The sequence below is a fragment of the Dermatophagoides farinae genome, chromosome 1, assembly GCF_024713945.1.
Source record: "Dermatophagoides farinae isolate YC_2012a chromosome 1, ASM2471394v1, whole genome shotgun sequence".
Taxonomy (NCBI): domain Eukaryota; kingdom Metazoa; phylum Arthropoda; class Arachnida; order Sarcoptiformes; family Pyroglyphidae; genus Dermatophagoides; species Dermatophagoides farinae.
In genome coordinates, this window is record NC_134677.1 from 3,860,148 (window position 1) to 3,883,317 (window position 23,170).

A 23,170-nucleotide genomic window follows, 5' to 3' on the forward strand; every position below is an offset into this window, starting at 1 on the left:
CGTCGTTTGCCTGTTTTTATTTCTCTGTTTTTTTTCATAACTCTTTTACATTAATATTTTAATCGGTTTCTACTTGTATTCATTCATTGTTTCTTGTTTGGAACAATGGAAATAATAAAAGTTACAAAGTTCAACTATCGACAACAGATTGCCGTTGTTGTCATCATCATTTTCTTTATTTCTGAATGAATTACATTTGTAGTAAATATACTACTTTTGTGAAGAAGGAATCAAATTCAATGACACGAAGACAGGCATCAATCATCGATCCATCATTCGGTGAGAATGAGCAAAAAAAAATGAATTTTTTTTTCTCAAATACAGTAGCAGCTGTGATGGCTGCGGATTTGTTTGATCAGCATTTCATATATGTTAGCCGTAAAACATGTGATGAAACTACTATGGGTGAATAATGAAACACACAAAAAAAATCTAATTAATCCTAAAAATAAATGATCAATTTTTTTTTAATCAACACATGAACTGTAAACTGTGATAAATTCATACAACATTATAAACATCAGCAAGATGTTTGAATTCATTTCATAACCAATACACCAAAAATAGAATGAAAAACAGTAACAAAGTTTCAAAAATTCATTCATGAAAACCATATCGACCTGCCTGCTCATTAGTTCATTTATTAATTTATCAAATTAATTGAATGATGATGATAGGATTCCATATATCATGAAAAAGTGAGTAAAAATCGTATTAAAATGTTCAATTATAAATATCATCACCAGTATGGTATTTGATCATCATATTTGGTTATCATATTTTTCTAATTAATTTTAAATTTTTCATTAAAAAAAACAAACCGGAAATTGTTCACATCTCTTATTGCCTATGGCTATTAAATCTTTTACATCATCATTACTGGGTTTTCTAGATAATCGAATGTCACCGAACCGTACTAAATTGATCTAGATAGATTGCTTTTATTTCTCAATTTTCATTTTCATCCTATCGGACAGTATGAAATCGAACTCCTCTATATCCAGACATTCATACATACGATATGACAGGTTTTATTTTCAATTTTTATTACCATGATAAAATAATATGTCTCAGATATCACTATAGTAACTCATTAAACCAATCCAGACAAACAGATCGGGACTGATCAATCCATCGAATGATGATCACGTCCGGTGTGGCAATCGTTTTTTTGCTGGCGGTACTTTTTTGTCTAAATATAAATCCATTTCTTTCATTAAGAGTCTCACAACAATGATCAGTCGTCTCGATCAAATGGTCATCATGCTTTTTTTTCATCATTCAAAAACTCTCTATCTCTTTATCTTGATGATTTGACGATTTTTCATCCTTTGTCTCTTTCGGTATATTTTCTTTCGCTCTCACTCTTACTTTTCTCGTTTTTAAACTTTCTCTTTTCTATTTTGCTGCTTTAAGATTTTGATCATTCCAAACATGCCATTCCATCATTCATGTTCCATTTCATATTTTCTCTTCAATTCTTTTTCCTGTCTCTCTCTCGCTCTATCTCTGAAAGACTGGCCGATAAACAGCAATTGATCCATTTGAAACATACAAATAGAGAACTTGAAACAACAGCATAAATGCAACACAAAAGAAACACAATTATCGACTATCCACAAGAGTTTACAATTGCTTTAGCAGTATGTATGTGTCTAATACTATACAAGTAATATACAAGCAGTAATGTCGCCAAAAACGAAAAAAAAATTAGATGCATCACTTTTTAATTTAGGATTCAAAGATGTGACCAAATTCGTTCCATAACATCGATATCCACATGGATGGAACACAAACACACATAGGCATTGTGATCGTCAAAATGGAGGAGAAGTAAATGTTGTATACAGTTTCGATCTCAAATCAACCGTTTTTCTCTCATCATCAATATCATTTAAAATTTTTATCTCAGTTCCTTCAAACATTCCAATTCAACATATAGAAAAAATGTTGTTTGTTCCATTTGGAACGGGACCTGTCAGTCAAAGGAACGTCATTTATCGTCGTCGTCATAGTTGTCGAAAAATATAACGTGATGCCAAAATTTTTTCTCTTTGTGAAAATTTTTTTTCAATTTTATTCATTTCACCACCCAGTTTGCAATCATTATTTGTATTTATTTGTTTTTTTTTATTGTCAACCCGAATTTCGATGATGATTCGAATGAATGATTATTGTCAATAATAAACCATCTAGATTATTTTACCATCTACGACAGTCATCATCATCATCTTAATCATGATCGATTCAAAGTGATGTGATCATCATCATTATCATTATTTGGGACTGCATTTGATGTCAAATAATTGTTTTTATCTAGTTCTTGTCATTGATTTATTCAACGGAAATTTTTTTTTTCTTCTAGCGAATCCATTCTTCGTTATCTTCATTTATTTTTTATTTTTTATAATAACAATCAATTAACATTGTGATCTGAAAAATGATTCTAGCCATTTCGGCTAGTAATAATCAAAAGAGCAATCTTGATTTCATTTTTGTTCTATTTTCCTGTCATTATTCATCTATCTAATGTAGAACATATTTGACATTACAATGGATAATCATCGATAATCCATCCAGAGTTATAGTGTGTGTGTGTGTGTGTGTTAGTGTGTGTTTGTGTGTTTTTATGCATGTGATGAAAATGGTCGATGATAACCATTCATATAACCCGATGTACAGCAATGAAAATGTTTAATAACAATTTGATTGGACAGTGACGGAAAAGAAAAACACAAATTTGATTTTTGAAAAATTAATGTCTTGTTTTTTAAAATAAAATAATCGGGTTATATATTCTCGGTTGGAGACCATTAGAAGATTCATCATCGTTCATTCAATTTATTTCATTTGTATATTGTTGTTTTGTCCATCTATACGGAAATATATTTTTTTAGCCCGTTGTTCAACACAACGACAAGCATCGACAACAGTAACAAAAAAAAAACAAAAACGAACATCATTTTATAATAACTACAACAACAACAATATTGATCCAACATCATTGGCAAAAGAAAACAACAAATATGCCATTCGAAACCGAATCCGAAGCTGTAGGTTATGGTGGTGTAAACACCGTACAGCTATGTGCATATAGGCCATCAATCGAATCAAAACTATCATCATCATTAAGTTTAGATCAACATCCAATACAACAGGTGGCCGTTGAAGTGAATCGTGTTTGTCTATCATATGGCCGTGGTAATTCAATCAAACCGGTACTTAATTCGATTTCATTGAATGTACCCGAAGCGGCCATGTAAGTCTTTACTTTATTTTTTATTTTTTACTTTTATACATTACATAAATATACACACATTCATATGAATATGCGGAAAACCCAAAACAATTTTGTTTTCTTACTTTTACTCATTCTGTTTTCATATGGATTTATTTCTTCCGGTTCAAGGGGGACAAATGTATAGGGAAAAATTTCAATCATTCAGTATTCAATAATCAAACAACATATGGCAGACCATTTTCGGTTTAAGGGTCTTTACAACAACAACAACAACTACTAATGCTGCTATTGCCACAAACACTACGGACATTCATCAAATGATAATCACAATTCAGCTTTCGGCTATAAAACTACTGCTATGATGATTACCACTTTCACAAAACTAGAGAAAAAATCTTAAGATGTCCGGCAAGAGATTACCGAGGTGGTGGTGGTGATGGTGGTCGTCGTTGTTGTTGTTGTTGTTGTTCGGGTCAGGAAAAAATTGAAATCCATGTCTATCAAAGTGGAAACTGTGAACATGCCAGACATTCAGGTAGTTCAACTTAGGCAAATAGTGCTATGAATTTTTTTTTCGCACCATTATCATCGGTGCCATCATCATCGTCGATGTTGAAAAAATTTATTCACTTCCTCAACAAAAAAAAAATTTTTGTTTTAATTTTTGTTTTCGACATTCCAATCTTGAAATGGAAAGTACGACAAAAAACCCAAACACACATTCGACTTAAACAAACCAATAAAATATTATCAGAAAAATTTTATTCGGTCCAATACGATTCAAAGGTTAGAAAATTCAATGTCAATTTCTAGAAACATATCACATCATATCAATCTTTTCTATTGTTAATTATTGTCCATATATCAACAATGTGAATTTTTTCTTGAAATAGATATTAATTACCGGCTGTAGAGGATTTTTATAGAAAAAAATTAGCCATTCAATGAAAAACATGTCATGACTAAATTTAGTCATTTTGATAAAACACAAACCAAGAAAGTGAATAGTAACAATCATTCTTGTTCAGAACATTTTGGTTATCATTTATAATAATCCTTTGATTGACAAACGAAATAAAACTATCAAGTATGATGATTTTAATTCTTATACTAAGAAGAAAACCGTGTAAAAAAAATTGTTTACAAAAAAACGACAATAATCAAATGATGATTTGTAACATAAATTTTTTCAAAGAAAAAACGTGAAAATAATAAAATTCAAAATAATGTGAGATTTTTATTTAAAGAAAAAATTGCAAATCAAAATTTTCACATCATGATCATAAAATGGAAACGATCTCGACAAACATTTGTTGAATTGGAATGAAATTTTTTTTTTCGTGTTCATCAAATGTGTTTGTAAAAAAAAGCCGGCAGGAATTCAGGCCAAATTTGTTTACCGAAAAAAATAGATTGAATTAAAATCAAATTGAAAAAATGAAACATGAATTGAGAATGGATGGACCCGAATGCCAACAGAACATACAATGGTGGATTAGAAAAAAAACGAAAAATTTGACTTTGACTTTCGTTTTATCGGTTAGCAATTGATTGGAGCTCAACACACACACACACACAGACAGACGAACACATAAGAACATTTTATATTTAGCTTATAAGTTAAATGGATTGAATAACTTGGACATCAATCTTGTTCTTGTTCTAGTATTTTTTTTCTTTGAAATCGTTTTTTGATGATGAACAACAATATAGCTATAATTGAGATTATTCGATTTTCAATATATGTTTCGATCATGAATTGAATAGATAATGATAATAATAATGGTTTGATTATAAATGCTATTATAATATAATTTAATCTTCGATCTTAATTTCAATATATTTATATTTTTCTTTTTGTTATGTAATAAACGGGTTTATTCTATTCTAATTTGTCCGTTTGAACTTTATTCCATTGAACAACATATAGACGAATCGATGGTGTTTCGAACGAATAAATGTTTCATCCATTCACAGGCAAATAGATATTTCGATCGATTATGATCATCATGAATTGATCGATCGATCATTTCGATCGACATATCAATGGCCAAAGATCAGATATGACACACAAAAAAAATAAAACAGTATTTCTCATTCAACAAGGTGTGTGCCTTTTATTTCGATATATAAAACGAAAGAAAACTGTCGCATTTAAAGAGTCATATCAAGGTCTTTGATATGAATCATTTTCATTTTTGTTTTCAATTTTAGTTTACACACATACACAAATATGTATAGTCAAAGATTACATCAATTTTATCAGATGTTTCGCTAGTTCTAAAAAAATTTGTATTTCAACATTTTTTTACTATTTCGATTGGAAAAGACAACCAATGATCAACAACAGTTTGGTAATTACCGTAATCCTATCCATTGAACAAAAGTTGCATTTTTATAATCTGATCGAATCAACTAGAGCTTTACACACACACACACACACACATACACATTTTTATATTCATTTTCTTTTGTTCAAATATATTTGATGCTTGAAAACAATTATTTATCAATATACATTTCATTTCCTTTATTCATATTTTTTCTTTATTTTCAATATGCCAGATGCATACGTTTTAGCAATAGCTGTCAAGTGAAATTTTTTTTTCCAAGTGTGTCTTGATTTCCAGATGAGATAGTTACCTGTGTCATAATAATGAGAGAAAAAAACTTTCAATGTAGACTTGTGAATAAGTGACACAGAAAAAAAAACAAATAAATGAATAAATTCAAACAAACAATCTGGAAAAAAAATTTTTAGACAAAACGGAACGATGAAAGAGGAAGACAAAACAAAATGTCTAATGTGTGTTTATGTATGTGTGTATGTTGTTTGATCATGACATTTACAGAATGATTATTAGATGGATCACAATTGATTGATTGCTAGGTTCGATCGATTACAATTGCTATCACATTAATTTTCAGAGAAGAAAAGAAATTCAATCATGACCTAATAAAACGAATGTGATCACAAAAGAAAAATTCGTTTGTTCCGTTTCCACTGTCAAGGACAAACAATGAAACATTTTTCACACACACACACACACATGAAATGAATGTTGAGAACAATAAGGCAACTTGATTAATGGATTGATTAATTTATTTAGATATGGATTACTCGGACCAAGCGGATGTGGAAAGACTACATTGTTGCGTTGTATTGTTGGTCGTATCAAAGCACAACAAGGTTATGTAAGAGTATTCGGTTATCAACCAAACGAGCCGGGTAGCCAGATTCCTGGATCATCAGTCGGTTACATGCCACAAGTAGGAAAACGTTTTATCTGTTTTTCGATTTTTTTTGTTTCATTTTTAAAATTTCTGTCTTTATTTTTCTAAACAAAAACAGGAAGTTGCGGTCTATGATGAATTTTCAATAGAAGAAATGCTTTATTATTTTGGTCGATTATTCAATCTTAGTCCTGAATTCCTTAACGAAAGAATCTTGTTTCTAATTTCATTTTTGGATTTGCCAAACCAAAATCGTCTAGTGAAACATTTAAGGTTTGTTGATTTTTTCTCATCCATTGAAATTTTATACAGAAGCTAATTCAATCAGAAAAAACGAAACATGGAATGACAAACATCATAATCGAAGAAACAAAATTGAAAAATAAAACTGTTCGAATTTTTAAATGTATAAGAAGCAGTAGCCTAGGTCCAGTTAAGTATTATCATACTACTACTATGATCTAGTTAGTAAAGTAAATCATTGACGAAATGATCATCTATTTATGGCCTCATTTCAGCAAAAAAAAAAAAAAATTCAATCACAAGCATTAATTGAAATGAACATCACAGAAAACATGACCAATAATTTGTTATGCATTGAGATGAAAAAAAATCACCACTTCAATAGTTTTTCAGAAAGACAATTTCGACATTCTTGTTTTTTTGCAAAGAAAAAAAACACTCATAAATGTCAACAATAATAATAATCAACAAAATCGAAACAGTAATGAGATAAGATGAGTTTTCCAGGAAATGATCATCAATAAGAAACAAGTAAAAAAAAACAATAACAACCACTTGTTGAATTTTTAAAATGTTTCAGCAAAAAATATAGTACCAACAAAACAATGTTATAACAACAACAATGACAGCAAAAAATAAAATAAAATTTCATAATCAAGATCGTTGATAATTGTACCGTTTTGCCTATTGTGCATGCCATATACAAACGGGTATTTAAAATGATGATATCGCCACACACACACACACACACACACACGATGATGATGGCAAGGAAAAATCGATCAATCGAAATCGAGAGAAAAGAAATAAATTACATAATCAATACTGTTTCAAATTTTTTATTTGATGATGATCATCATTGTCATTGTCATCATTTCGTTTCGTTTCGTTTTACACTTGACGTTCCAGTTGAGACAATTCAAAAAAAATTGATCGTAATAAGTTTAACCTGAAGCATTTCTATTTCATTCATTGTCATTTTGATGTTCCAATGATATTATTTCTTTTCGTAAAAAAAATTTTATATAGCGGAGGACAGAAACGTCGTGTATCATTGGCAGCAGCTCTTGTTCATTCACCACCATTGTTGATATTGGATGAGCCAACGGTCGGTGTCGATCCATTGTTGCGACAGAGGTTCGTTTTTAGTTCATTTTGTGATCATCGTTTATTGAATCGATGATGATTTTCTTGTTACATTATTTTTCAATAATAATGATGATCATAATGGTCATTTTCTCTTCATTTACTTATATAGCATATGGAATCATTTGGTTACATTAACAAGAAAAGAACGTATTACCATAATTGTAACCACACATTATATTGAAGAAGCACGGCAAGCAAATGTAGTTGGATTGATGCGCCAAGGACGGCTATTAGCTGAAAATTCACCAGATCAATTAATGGTCGATCATAATCTAGATACATTAGAAGATGTATTTCTTAAGTTATGCATGTCAGATATATCATTTAAAGCGGCTGCATTATCTAATTATACGGCCATACCTAGAAGTGATTTGAATATAACGGCAGCGATTGTTAATGAATCACCACCGGTGCCACCATCAGTAGCTGCTACCACCAATCATACCATATCCATTAATAATGAAACGACAGTGTCGCCAAATATTACCGCAAAACAATTTAATCAGATTGAAACCAATGGAGATCTCAAAAACATAATCAAAGTAAGTTTTGTTAATTCAAACTCAAACCTCTAATCATTTCATCATCCTGTAACCTTTATGTAACAATTCTATATATAATTCGAATGATTGATCTGATCTTGATCTTTGGTATCGATTCGGATCAATAGTTTCCATCAGTATTTTCATTATACATAACCAATAAGGAAGCAAGCTATGATCTGGCGCCTGCACCACCGCCACCAGCCACAGCAATTGTACATTCAACAAATAATTCGACAATTAATCTGGTCACAAGCGAAAATGGTTATTGTCAAAATAATACGAAAACAAATTCAAATGATAAATCCAATAGAATTCAAATGAATGGTACGACTATGAATGGCCATATACCACATACAACAGCCACATATGCAAATCCTACAACAACATATCCAACATCATCTTATAGTCGAAAATACAATCAAAACTCATGCAAATTAAGCACGTGGCATGAATATTGGTCTACGACGTGTATTGTTGCATGGAAAAATTTTACCCGTTTAAGACGAAACATACCTCTTTTGTTGTTCCAATTTTTATTACCTGCTATTCAAGTGATCCTTTTCTGCTTATGTATCGGAGGAGAGCCATTCGATATAGATGTTGCCGTAGTTAATGAAGAACAGCCACCATATTTGAGTAAACTTTTTCTTAGTAAAATCGACCCGAATTCGGTTCGACTGGTAATTATTAATGGAAAAAAGTTCTACATCATCATTACATTTAACGTGTTTTTCTAGCATAATTTTAGCTCATTAGAAGATGCCATAGCTGCAGTCAAGCGAGGAGATATGTGGGGTGTTCTTCATCTATCGGAAAAATTTTCGGTCAATCTACAAAAACGGTTTGTGATCAGTCTTATGCCATTCAAATCATTTACACTTTTTCTTCATTCATAAATAAATAGGGTGGTAATGGGTGAAGATGTGGATAATGAAACAATAGAAGCAAGTACAGTACGAATATATCCAGATTTAACAAGTATGTAACAAAGGATTCAATTAAACTTTTTGGATTCATATACGATCCTATTTTTATTGATAAAGATCAACAAATTTCATTTTCTATGGAAAAAACATTTCGGGAAGCATTCCAAGCATTCGCACAGGAAACATTGAATCTGTTTGGTCAAAATCCAGCGCTTGCAGAAACACCGATTGCTGTATGTTAGAATTCTTTACACTTACCTGTGTGATTTTTTCAATTTCATTTTTTTTTACAAAAAAAGCTTGGTTTTCCCGTTTATGGTGATCCACATAAACAAGGTTATCTTGAATATATGGCTCCAGGTGTTGTTGTCAGCATATGCTACATTATGGCTACCGGTTTAACTTCATTGGCTTTTATTATTGAACGGAGAGGTTAGATTTTTTTTCCATTCCTTTAATCTATAAATCAATTTCAATTTATTCATATTTTCATGAATTAGATGGACTATTTGAACGAAGTTTGGTGGCTGGTGTCGATACTATGCAAATATTATTTTCTCATGCATTGGTCCAAATCAGTGTGATGAGTATACAAATCTTATTGGTATTGATATTCACCTTTCTAGTGTTTGACATTCCAAGTCGTGGCCCTTTCATATTGGTAATTTTGTTGTTAGTATTTCAAGGAGCAACAGGGATGGCATTCGGTAATAACATTATTCATTAGATAAATTTATTTCCCATTGCTTTAATCATGGCTCATTATCACTTATTTTTACTCACTCATTACATTTTATTTAAGGCTTGGTCGTATCAGCTTTATGCAAACAGGAAAACACAGCAGTCATGATGATCCTTGGATCTTTCTATCCGAATTTAATTTTAAGCGGTAATTATTATTGTATTAAGTTATCAATTCAATTTTATTTATAATTTAAAATACATTATTAATTTCTTTATCAAAAGGTATTATTTGGCCATTAGAAGCAATGCCACATTGGATACGTTCGTTTAGTTATTTTCAACCACAAACCTTACCAACGGAAACATTAAGACATATATTGTCGAGAGGATGGTCAATACAGGATAGTGGTGTTTGGATGGGTTTTGTTGTCACTGGTTCGTGGTTTTTCATCTATGTTCTTGTAGCAGCTATAGTATTTAAAATCAAAAAATAATTCAATTTAATTTATAATTCGATCATGAACGGAAATTCGAGAAACTAAGTAAGTTATGGTATATGTAACCATCAATCATTAAATTGGTTAACATTTTCTTTCAGACGACTCATGTTTTTCGTTTCCCGTTTCAAAATTTTGGATAATTTTTTTTTATTATCGTTCCTTTTTTCGAAATTGTCAATTTTTATTAGTGTGTAAATTATATTTTTTTTGCCATTTTTTCTATTCACATTAAATAAACAAAAGAACCAGTCAGAAATCAACATTTGAATCATAATGGTAAAAATAACAATCAAAATGATGATGATGATCACGAATCACGTTTTCATGAAGTGGGTAAATTCGCCAAACGAAATGATTGCATTGTGCATAGATCGTTCAATATGGAACGAGTATCATCCAAAATTGATCGAGGTTCACTAAGCCAAACTTGATTTCGAATCGTCGAATCATCACCAGTAACTGTATTCAATTGAAATAAAACGAATCCAACTTTCATCGAATCTTTTGGACTAGTGTAAAGACATTGAATTGTTTGTGGAACGAATTGTTGCTCTTGTTTTTCTAGTAATTTCGCCTGTTGCATGGCATAGCCATAACAAAACATGATGCCACGACCTTGATAATCTTCATCATTTAATATACGAACATTATTATTCGATAAGAATATTGTCTGAATTTGTGATTTAGTTGGAATAATAAATTCAAAATCATCTGTGTAGAAATTTTTAGTATCAAATCCAACCTGCCAGGAAATTGGTGAAATAGATTTTAACGGCCGATCTGAAACATTTGCTACATAATCAGGATCAAATGGAATCGATGGCAATGATGTATTTGATGATGACGTCGATAATATCGTTACAAAATCGCATTCTAAATCTAGTAGGGCATATTTTTCATCCCTATGTATCGGATAGACACAATGCGGTCGTGATATTCGCATTGAAATCAGATTTGGGTTATAACCAAATTTTTCAGCTGTCCATGAATTTGAAATTTCATATAAAGTTTGAAGAATCAAATTTTCTTTTCGATTAGTGGTCGTTCCAAATACACGTGGTGGCCGTTGATCCAAGTACGGGAACTCTCGATTGAGTGGCAATTTTTGCATTGCACAATCGTTAAGCAGTGACCATTCAAATCTCCGTCGACAATAATCGACAAATTTATCATCGAATTGAATTTCTCTTTGAAATCTAAGGATAGATTGAGGCAAATCATCTTCAAGTATTGAATTTGTAAAATGAAGCGGTAAATTGATTGGTTCGATTAGACGTTTGTTTCGATGAAAAACAAGTACTTCTTGTTTGTAATTCGGATCTTCAGGCGTACCTTTTATGGGTCGATAAGAATAAGGCCACGGTAATTCAAATTTAGATTTATCATGAAATTCTCGATTCATCTCTTGTCGAACATAGACATTCGGATCAATTGGTTTGACGCCTTCAGGTAATGTTTGTTCGATAACTTCCAATGGACGTTTAGCTTTAGCTTTCCATTGCATTTTATAGTAAAATTGATCGGTGTTTTTACGAGGTTTTGTACCCCAACCTTTACCCCACCAAAAATATTTTGCATGATTCAATGGATTCGTAAATTTCATCTTGACTGGAATTTAGATGAAAAAAAACGTTTATTTTTAATCATTTGCTTGCATGTGATTATTGATGGAAAAACGATACTATCGATTGTTTATATTGTTCTATTTCAAGAAAAATGCCATAAAGAAATGATATAAAAAATTTTATAATGCAAGATGAATTTCATTTAAAATTAAAAAATTAAATAAAATGATGATTAATCATGTTACAATTGTCGATAAATATAATGGGTAATTGATGAAAAATAATTGAAAAGATGGAAAAACGGTTAGCTAGAATGAAGAAATTTATCATCAAAAACTATTGAATCGAATCATCTTCATGTTGATTGGTCGATGAGGTATCACTGACATCATCTTTGAGATCAATATTCTTAATATCTTTATCATTACGAACGATAAAATCTCTATATTTAATTAGATATTGCTGCAATGGTTCGATGTAATTATCAAATCCAAGAATAGACATAGCAAACAGGATATCGTCACGTAATTGGGGTGTGAAATATGAATGCATTTTATTATTTCAAATATTTTAATCAATTAATATAACAATAAAATCATTTATCATTTGAATTTCAATATATCGATTAAATTAATATGGGGGATAAAAAGAATAGAAGGGGGACATTAATTGTTTTACGTTTTTCTTGTTTACATCGATCACTAGCTTCGCTTGTAATGAAGCTAACGAATTCAGAAACACATTCCTGTACGCATTCTTTTGCCTCTTTAGCTATCTTACCATTAGCTGGTATGGATCTCTTCATTATTCTTGAGATATTAGCGATGGGTAAGAAACGGTCCTGTTCTCGTAATAATAATTCACTGCGATCATTATCGCCACTATCATAACTATCCGTTGTATGACCCATTTGATCGTTCATTAATGAATTATCGTTGGAATTTTCCGGTTGTTGATACATCTAAATCAGATAATAAATCGTTTCTTATTATAATAGATGTTTCATTAGTTTTTATCTGTACATACCATCGAATTATTCTCTATCGAAATTGGACTAGTTTGAATTTAAGTGAGATAAAAATTTAATTTTTTCAAAAAAAAGAATTGCCAATTCTGGACTGGACAAGACGAATAGCGCCTTTCTATGTTTGTTTTATTGAAATATATGAAGTTTTAAATGACACCCAATGAAATGCAAGTTGCTCGCCGATTGGCCAGTTATGTTCGATTGATGTTAGCTTATTGGATAATTTTTCTTTGTTCAATTTGACTCACTCCCCTTAATATTATGTTTGATTACAAAGAGTAACATTGTATATGAATATCATTGACCATGTGATTTATGAAATATTCTTGAATTCTTTTCAAAAAAAAAAACAATCTTTGTTTATATTTTTTAACAAAATTAATCAAAATGCAACACAGTTCAATATCTTTATTTCAAATATTCAAATTTATTCGTATTCCACGGCGATCATATCGTTTAGGTAGGAGAATTATTCCTGCCGGTTATTATGTTTCTCCAGCATGGTTTGATCAACGAATTTCAAAACAATCCGAACTCGATAGTAATAATCAAAAACTTATCGGTGTTGAGGGCACAATCAAATACAAAAATGAATTGTTCGACAAGGAAAAACATCGACAACAATCTCTTATTACTAGGTTCGAAAAGATTGAAGTGAATCTGGAGAAACCTTTTCCTGATGGTGAAGATTATGTCCTCATGATGAATGCCAATATATCTACCCCGTACGAGTGTGCCAGTCACATTCATCAAAATCTTAAACAACGGTCTGCATTGGCTTTGATCAACGGAAATGAATATTGGGACATGCATCGGCCACTAGAACGATCCTGTCAGCTGACATTATTGCATTTCAAACACGATGATTGTATGCCAGTCAATTATGCATTCTGGAGAAGTTGTTCGATGCTATTGGCCAGTGTCATACCGAGAGCTTTTCGTGATGAATATCAAGTACAGATTATCTCGAAACCTATGGCTGATATGAGCGGTGGAAGTTTCTTTTGTGATGTTGAGGTTGAAAATCTAAGCGATTGGAAACCGACTACTCAAGAAATACAATCCATAACATCTCTACTATGGGATGAAACGGTCAAAGCTGATAGATATGAACGAATACAAGTATCGGCCGAAATGACAGCAAAATTATTTGCCAATAATCTTCATCGTTTATCAGAGCTTGAAGAATCAACCAAACAGGACGCAAATCGCCAATTCACTATATACCGTTGTGGTCAACACATCGAACTGAGCGATGGACCATTGATTGCCGATACTAGTCAAATCGGTTCAATTTATCTGTCGGCCATACATCCATTGAAGAGAAGGAATGGATCAAGATTCTATCGTTTTCAAGGAATCGCAATGCCTAAACAATTGAATATAAATCCATTTGCTTTCTCACTTATACGTGATCGATCTAAACGCCTTAATTCATACGGTCTTGATCATTAACATTAACATTCGATTCAAATGAAATCCGAAAAAAATGATGTAATTTTTGAATTTAAATAAAATATTCTCTTTGTTTATAAAATTTATTAATAATGACTCTATGATTTCCTATAGGTTTTTTTGCCGTTTTGTTTGAAAAGAGTAAACACAAAAAGGAGAGAAAATCTCCATAGAAACACGCATTGTCATCTCAACAGTACATTCAACAGCCGATAATGATGCTGATGATCATCATCATCATCATTCGATTACATTACAATGATCAGCGGTAAACAAAAATAACATTTGATTAAAACTACTCCCCATTATCATTATTTTAACTATCGTCATATACATTATTGTAATATGTAACAATCGGACAAATAATTGATTGGATAAATTGACTTATGTGATCGCAACGAAAAAAATGCTGTAACGAAAAAATTTAATATTTTCAGTCATCCAAAAATATCAATACAAAACAATATCAAAAAAATATGTCTATTAAGGATAACTTTTTGGGACAACTTTTTCCAACCAAATTGAGTTTGGTAATTTTTGTCGCTTACATTTGTCTATTTGTCAATCAAGGTATGTCAATAGTTTTATAGAATTAATTTTAAAAAATTCATTCATTTTTTCAACAGGCATTCTGGTCAAAGCAAGTCAAAATAATGGAACAAATAATAAATATGATTATAATATCGTTACGGTTGTGATTGGAACTGAATTAATCAAACTAGTTACATCTCTAGTCTTGTATTTTAAGGATAAGCCATCGATATGGCAATTGTTCGATGAAATTAGATCTGGTTTCCGTATTGGTCTATTATACCTAATACCAGCATTTTTATATTGTCTGTACAATAATTTAGCCTTTATCAATTTGGCCAATTATGATCCGACTACTTATTTCATATTGCTACAATTTCGAACTGTGATAACTGGTTCTCTTTTTCAAATTCTATTCAATAAGAAATTAACTTCATTGCAATGGTTTTCTTTATGTTTATTGACGATTGCCTGTATGATCAAAGAACTTGGACATAGCATAGAATCTTCATCATCCGATTCATTCAACATATTATCTGCATTAATGTCAAAAAATCTTTTTCTCATAATGCTACAACTTTTTTGTTCATCTTTTGCCGGCGTTTACAATGAATTTCTCCTTAAAAATGATGGAAATGCCGTACATATTATTGTGCAAAATATTTTCATGTATTTGGATTCAATTCTATGCAATCTAGCATTATTGTTGATAACATCTAATCCTTTGGCAAACAATGGAGTTATTTTTGATTTATCTGTATTATCCAATTTGTATGTATGGTTCATAATGTTTAATGGAGCAATTGCTGGTATAGTCACTTCATTTTTTCTAAAAAATCTCAATTCCATTCTCAAAACATTTGCTTCTACATTGGAGATTCTATTATCGGCCATTTTGTGTTCATTATTGTTCTCTACAATCATCAATATACATACGATAATATCAATATCGTTAGTTTTCCTGGCCATTTATATTTATGCAATGAAACCTGTACAAAATTTTCCGATTAATTCATCATTATCAAATCGAACAGACCATATGAACATTTCAGATGATGTAAAACTTTTGATTAAAGACTAATCTGATTAGAATGATTTATTATAATTTCAGCATTATTGTAATATCATTATCAACATTTAATTGTAAATAAAAGTTTGAAAAATCTTTATTCAATTGTTTGTAAAATTGAATCTTATTTTCCAAGAAGAGTGTAGTCCATTTCCACTCGAATAGCTCCACAAATGTGTATTAAGCGTTGGTCTGCACGCATTCATGATTTAAGAATCCAAGAATCATTTTTGGAACAACAAAAACAAACTAAAAATGGATCAAGATGACTGCTATTATGAAGATATTCTGGATGGTATAAGTGACGCCGAATCATCTTATTCAAGGTGAGTGGTTACCATCGGCAAATGGAAATTTAAATTTTGATCATCATTCAAATAACTGTTAATTTATTTAGTTTAGTTAAATCAATTATATTGAAAAAAATTATTGATTAAATACTCTTTCTTTCATTATGCTTGAATATCGTTCATTGATTCACTGGTTATTGTTATGCCGACTATTGTGTTTACCGTTCTTAGTTTCATTCGTTTATAACTAATCATAAATTCATGATGGCTTTGAATGTATGACGTTGATCGACTGCTCCAATAAACATTAGCCACCAAAATAATATACCGGACCCTAGTAAACACCAAGTGATGCGATTCAAATCTAGAGAAAAAGCTCCAACTGTAGTTTTATTGTAGATTAATATTGTATAAAATAATGATTGCTAACCTTGATTCGATTTCAATTGCAGATGTGCTGGCTTTTTATTTTGCTTTCCTATCTAAATTGTTCTAAATATAAAATGAAATATTCGTGTTTATATCGCATTTGGTTAGAATTATCTTCATCATCAATGATAACATTGATGGCAATGATGATGACTATGGGAAAAAAATGGTCATTACTTCGGGCTGTAAAATGTGTTTCAATAATTTATCGCCATCATTTCGGGGCCGCTTCCTACCGATGTCGGTGTGGGACTGGCCTTTTTCGTCGGAATCGATCCAAAGCAATAATAACAGTGAAAGAACAAAAAAAAACGCAAAAAGCAATTCGATTCGATTAGCACCTAATTATTATTATTATTATTATTATCGAGATAAGAGAACTATACTATATCATACTAAAAATAAAAATATAAAAACATTGATCGAACAATCATCGTCATCGTTGATGATGATGAGGATGAAAATCCAATAAATTTTCCAATCCTATTCTGGAGACTTGAGAGAGGAATCTTATATTTTTTTTTATTTCGTTTCGTCGATTACGTCAGACAAATAAATATATACAACAAACAACCAATATATGATGTCCGAATCTGGTTGATCTAATCAATTTATCCAGTATAAATATCTAGAATGTCTATACGCAAGAATGTTGATTGGAAATGAAAACTTTCTATTCACATTACATTATTGATTGATATGATTTTTTTCTGTGTCCTTCAATTTGAAATTTGAAATCAAAATTTAATTTGACTTACATTTTACTTAATTAGATTTTTGATGAAACAAAACAAAAAAATCTTATCATTCTTTTTATTGTTGTTTTTTTCCGCTTTAAGAATTATTTTACATTTACAATTTTTCCAATCTTCACAATTATCATTTTCATTCTTTGTAAGCTATCATTATAATCACCATCAAGAATTGTCGATTTCAATCATTTTAAAAGGCTATAATTTATGCACACCTATTCACCCGCCTTATATTGACATTGGCATACACGACTACCATAGATGAGAACCCTCATACTTTGAGAGCAAAGAAAGTAAAAAATGTGAATCATCGACACTCACGAATAATAATAAAAATAATGGCAAAAAAAAAGTTTCCATAAAACTGGTATTTAATAGTAGTAGGAAGATGAAAAGAAAATTGTCATATATTTTCTGTTCATGCTGTCGTGCTGTCGATCGATTCATCTATTTAGACAGATATGATGGCAGTTCCAGAAAAAGAAAAAAAAATGGATCCATATTCAAGCGAATTGATTGATTGATTGAACTTTACTTTCTCTTTCTTTGTTTTTTGTACACAAACACAAACCGTGTGCACACCTGTGCAAGGAATTTTCATTAAATACAATTAACTAGAGAAACTTAATGATTAAGCAAAGATTCTTCATTGTTGCTGCAGAGATTTATCCTGTATATTTTTTTATGCTCAATTAGTCCGTCTTTTTCTAAATTTCGACCATCTTTTTATTCTGTCTACGATGAGAAAACTTTTGTCTCAAACATTTTTCGGGTCGATCGGATTGTTTTGTTTCTATGTTCATTCATTCATTATTACCGATTGGCGTCATTTTTTTGTTTGTTTGTTTGTTTATTGATTCCTATTTATTTGCCGGTTTTTCGGGAAAAACATTATTGCAGTTTAGATTGAATTGTTAGCCCAATACATTAACATTATAACCATTTCGTTAAATGTTGTCTATTCTTTTTGTGAAACTGTTTGCAGACAAAGAAAACAAAGTTTTGTGTATATGTTTTTGTTTGTATTTATCATACAAATGTGCTTCAAGCAACAATTTTGGTATTTTTATTCAATCAACCAAACATTGTCAATGAAGGAATAATCATTTTTTCCGATAGGTTCCGGCTTTCTATTTAGATTCGAATACAAATTGGTAAACCGACCGTTTTCAGACAATGTGTGAACGTGTCTGAGAACAAAAGCCACCATTTTCTTAATTTGTATCATGCTGTATTTTGATGGCTTTGAATAGTAAATTGTAAATGTATTTGATGATTTTTGCAAATATCACCATTCATGATGAAAGTATCCATCAAGATTATCGTCACTGTCATCATCAATTTGCAATGTGAATCAATAAATGTTGAATATATTTGTTATATATTGGCACCAACGAAAACGATGTGTTTTGAAACAAACGAAAATGATGACTATCAAAATTCATGACGCCCTTTTGTTCATATAGTTATTTTATTATTCTTATCATCGTCTTTGTAGTTTTTCTCGTTAAGACACATTTTGCTATAATATTCCCAAAGGCCGCCCTCTATCCTATGATTTTTTTTTGTTGTTGTTGTTGAAATCCACATAAACTTGATCTTGTGATCACCATCTGACACACATTTTTTCTCTTGTGATAAAGCTGTCGATATTGTATATACCTGATTGTAGGTAGAGAAAGAATGTATGTGTTCCAAGAAAAATAAAAATGAGAGTCTCATTTACCACGGATACGATTCATTCAAATTAATTATAATGGGTAGCACATACACACACACACAGAACAACTATGACAACAATCAAGAGCTTCTGAGTGTCATTCATCATTACTGTTGAGCATTGAATATACATATCCAAAAAAGTTAAAATGAAAATTCAACGATTAATGAATAACCATTGATCATTCATTGATCCCTTAAGGCTGTTTTATCGGTTTTGGTGGAAATCAGATTTTTTCTGTTCATCTCATTTTTAGTTGTGATGGATGACCATTCCATGATTTATTTATTTATAATATCATTGATGCAGCTGCTGTATTTCATGACAATGGCCCATCACAATCATGATGATGATTATAATTCCGATCAAGAATAGACGAAAAGAATCGATTTTTTTTATTTTCAAACTTTCTTTTGGATGAATAAAAATGAATTAAAATAAAATGAATGTTCCAGGAACGGTTGTAATGATATGAATTGATAAAAAGCATACACACTCGAACAACAACTTCACTAGAATATATAAATAATATGTCTTTCTATAGTTATTCTTATTTTTTTTTCTTTTCATTGGACTAGCAATTCCCAAACGATAGCCAAACGAGAAATAATCGAAAAATTCTTTTTTTTTCATTTCCATAAATTTACGATGATTCTTTTCAAAAATAAAAAGTTAGAATCTTTTGTTGAATTTCTAATTTGATATCCATATAATAATATTCTTTTCTTTCTTTTTTTTGTTGAAAGTGGAGCTGAATTATCATTAGTATAGTTTCTTTCGCTTATTGAATTATGATTCGCTTCTTTTTCGTCGTTTTCTTTTTAATCAGCCATGCCGATGATGAACTATCAATCAAAACGTGAAGATGAAAATTCACATATACTTTTTTAGTATTATAAATTGCAATTTTTGAAGAAAATTTCCAATTTTATTATCGTTTTGGTCCATACAAAAAAAAAATCTGAAATATTTTCTATTATCTTGTACCGTGATTTTTTTTTTTGCTCATAAATCCTTTGAGATTATTATTGCCCGGCTGCTTCTGCTGCTGCTACTACTACCTTTGAATACTTTGGCAAGCAAACAATAATTTAAATGTACTCAACCGATCGGTTATTATTTTTATATCTATGTATGAACACACACACACAAGCGAATGAAAAAACCAGAGAGACATAAAAGAGTTTGAATCGAATAAAAAAAAATCAAAATCACTTAATCAATCTTTTGCCGATAGTCGGTGAAGATGAATAGAAAAACATTTTTTTCACTTACTATAAAAACAGCAAAAACATTTCTGCATACTACTTATATATATGGTTCTTGCCCCTTCAACTGGCAGCTTCACTGTCATTATTCCAACTGGAACTGGAGATGTGCTACTGTTTTTTGTTTTTTCTTCTTCTCGTTCTTGATTTATACATATAATAGTATAGTCTTTATATTAATGGATCTTGTACCGGATTTAATCAATTTTCATTTCATAAACACCGACGATCAATCTATTACATACTTGACAAAAAAACAAAAAAAAAAAATAGAATGACTCCAACTCTTTTATTATCAAACACATACTTTATATTTTTCTCTGTTTCTTGTTTGTTTATTTTTTTTGATCTTTATTTGATCAATCTGAAAAACCATAACAGATCTATTTGGACGATATCGAATGATAATAGAAATTCTAGCCAATCATTTATATAGAACTCGATATGAAATGTAATAAATGAATAAAATATAATAATAATAATGCATGAGTAATTGAGTATTGAGTAATTTTTATTCATTAACATTTTTTTTGCTTTCATTTTCCATTATCATAAAAAAAATTTTTCTTTTGATTAATTTGTATGTATGTTGTCAATATTGTTAATCAATTTTCTATTTTCATATTTTTCTTTATAATACGCACAAACAAACATAAAGTGATGACGATAACGACAACATTGGCAATGATGATAATGATAATCGACAAAAACAACGAATCGTTCAATTGAAAGAGCACTTAACCAAAGAAACATACGACATATTGATTGGTAACAATGTTAATGATGATGTTGTTGTTGATAGTAATGAACAATTTGAAAATGAAATGTATAATGAAGCTCGTAATCACGTAAATGGAGTTCACGTAGTCGACAGCAATAATATTATCGGCGTTATTCCATCAACATCGTTATGCTTCAACAAATTCTCGGAGCAATCATCGACATACAATCATGGCCAACAACAAACGTCCATTATCCCTAAGGATTCGTTTATAAGTAATAATCCCAGTAGCAGCAATCATAATAATAAATTAGAAAATCAAATCAATGCCGATGAAAAAGAGAAAATATTAGATGAACTATTTTATGATCCCGATGAAGATGATTCAAATCAACAATGGATTGATAAGAAAAAATTTCAATATGAATCAAGGATAACATCATTAGAATCAGATTCAAATGTTGATCAAGATGATAAACAACGTATAAACAAATTACAATCAGATAGACGGCTAAAAAAACCACGTAGTGATGCAACATTAAATTGTCCATGTTGTTTGTCATTACTTTGTCTTGATTGTCAACGACATGAAATCTATAAAACACAATATCGTGCAATGTTTGTACTGAATTGTCGTATTGATTTTGAAAGAAAATTATTCTTCAAAAATAAAGATGAGTTACGAAAAAAATTTCAGAAACGAAAAAAACGACTACAACAGGAAAATAAAATGGACGAACAATCATCATCCTTAACAGGCGATCAATATTATCCTGTCCATTGCAATATTTGCAATACACAAGTTGCCGTTTATGATCTCGATGAAGTGTATCATTTTTTTACAGTAATTGCTAGCCATTAAAACAGCGAGAGTTTTGAAGTTTTTTTTTCTTGAAAAACCACCATTGAATTTTTCTATGAAAATCAACATGATTTAGATTCTAGAACAATAATAAAAACACACACAAACTTTTAATCCCGTCTTATTAAATGAATAAAATCAATGTTGGTTTCTGTTTTTTTTTCATACTGAATTTATTTAAGCGAATAAATATCGATTTTTTTTTGAGTCTTTGAGCTTGAAATAAAAACTTGCCGTTTTGACATGAAATGAAATTTCTATATAGAATTCCAAATTATTGGATCATGGATCAGTGTAAACAAACAAAGGATTCAATTTTAAAATTGCCATTTCATGTAAGTTGAATTCTGAAATAAGATGATGATCGAATAAACCGGTAGGAAATGTGTGTATGTAAATTTTTTTTTCAACATCAATATTCCGGAGAAAAAACGATTTTTGGATACAATTTTATTTTTGAAAAACGGACTTTTTTTTGATGTGTTGATATTCTACGTCAGAATCGAGAGAAAAAAAAATTGTGGAGAAAAAAAGTGTCATTCTTTTAAATGAGAAAAAAATTGAAATATAGGAATCGAATATGTGTACCATACATGTTTCATTCATTGCGGAAAAAATTTTTTACCCCCCCCCATTTTGTTCAGTGTTTAACGAAAAACGTTTATTATGATTATGTGGGGATATATTATTATTATTCACGGAATGATCAATCAACTTACATAATGGAGAATAAAAAAAATTCTGGACCAAATTTTCGTTCTCTCGTTTTTTCTCGGTCATCGTATACCGAGAAAAAAAAGATAGAAAGACAGGCCAGACAATTTACATTGGTAGAATCGGATGGTAGAAAAAAAACTTGTTAAAACCGCACTATTATAACGGAACATTATGTCAACGATTTGACAGTTTCGGTTGATTTTTCTTTCGAGAAATAAAAGTATCCTTTTCCTCTTTTTTGT

General features: G+C 30.4%; 4 protein-coding genes across 5 annotated transcripts; 2 read left to right on the top strand and 2 right to left on the bottom strand.

Annotated features, from left to right (window-relative positions):
* The first annotated feature begins 369 nt into the window (after positions 1-369).
* Positions 370-10,778, top strand: LOC124491744 (ABC transporter G family member 20). The gene is made up of 16 exons (XM_075734420.1): positions 370-698; positions 893-1,343; positions 1,417-3,259; positions 6,352-6,511; positions 6,594-6,748; positions 7,748-7,855; positions 7,977-8,409; positions 8,538-9,092; positions 9,150-9,253; positions 9,317-9,390; positions 9,456-9,571; positions 9,638-9,770; positions 9,839-10,045; positions 10,141-10,227; positions 10,305-10,564; positions 10,621-10,778. Exons 3-15 carry the CDS (start codon positions 3,027-3,029, stop codon positions 10,514-10,516), a joined length of 2,577 nt encoding a protein of 858 aa, XP_075590535.1. The 5' UTR covers positions 370-698; positions 893-1,343; positions 1,417-3,026; the 3' UTR covers positions 10,517-10,564; positions 10,621-10,778.
* On the bottom strand, positions 10,652-12,186 carry LOC124492762 (uncharacterized). Its single transcript, XM_047055744.2, has one exon. The coding sequence runs from the start codon at positions 12,123-12,125 to the stop codon at positions 10,845-10,847; it is 1,281 nt and encodes a 426-aa protein (XP_046911700.2). The 5' UTR covers positions 12,126-12,186; the 3' UTR covers positions 10,652-10,844.
* Positions 12,187-12,254: 68 nt separating this feature from the next.
* LOC124492767 (nuclear factor Y-box B) lies at positions 12,255-13,352 on the bottom strand. Its single transcript, XM_047055748.2, has 3 exons — positions 13,114-13,352; positions 12,751-13,048; positions 12,255-12,611 (listed from the first exon to the last, which is right to left on the bottom strand). Exons 1-3 carry the CDS (start codon positions 13,114-13,116, stop codon positions 12,424-12,426), a joined length of 489 nt encoding a protein of 162 aa, XP_046911704.2. The 5' UTR covers positions 13,117-13,352; the 3' UTR covers positions 12,255-12,423.
* A 66-nt stretch (positions 13,353-13,418) lies between these two features.
* Positions 13,419-22,440, top strand: mRpL39 (mitochondrial ribosomal protein L39). Of its 2 annotated transcripts, none has more exons than XM_047055746.2 (2): positions 13,419-14,608; positions 14,684-15,017. In XM_047055746.2, exon 1 carries the CDS (start codon positions 13,502-13,504, stop codon positions 14,567-14,569), a length of 1,068 nt encoding a protein of 355 aa, XP_046911702.2. In that variant the 5' UTR covers positions 13,419-13,501; the 3' UTR covers positions 14,570-14,608; positions 14,684-15,017. The 2 variants fall into 2 exon arrangements, with proteins under 2 accessions (XP_046911702.2, XP_075590581.1); XM_075734466.1 differs by lacking the exon at positions 14,684-15,017 and adding an exon at positions 21,592-22,440 and having other exon boundaries at positions 13,420-14,546.
* The last annotated feature ends 730 nt before the right edge of the window (positions 22,441-23,170 follow it).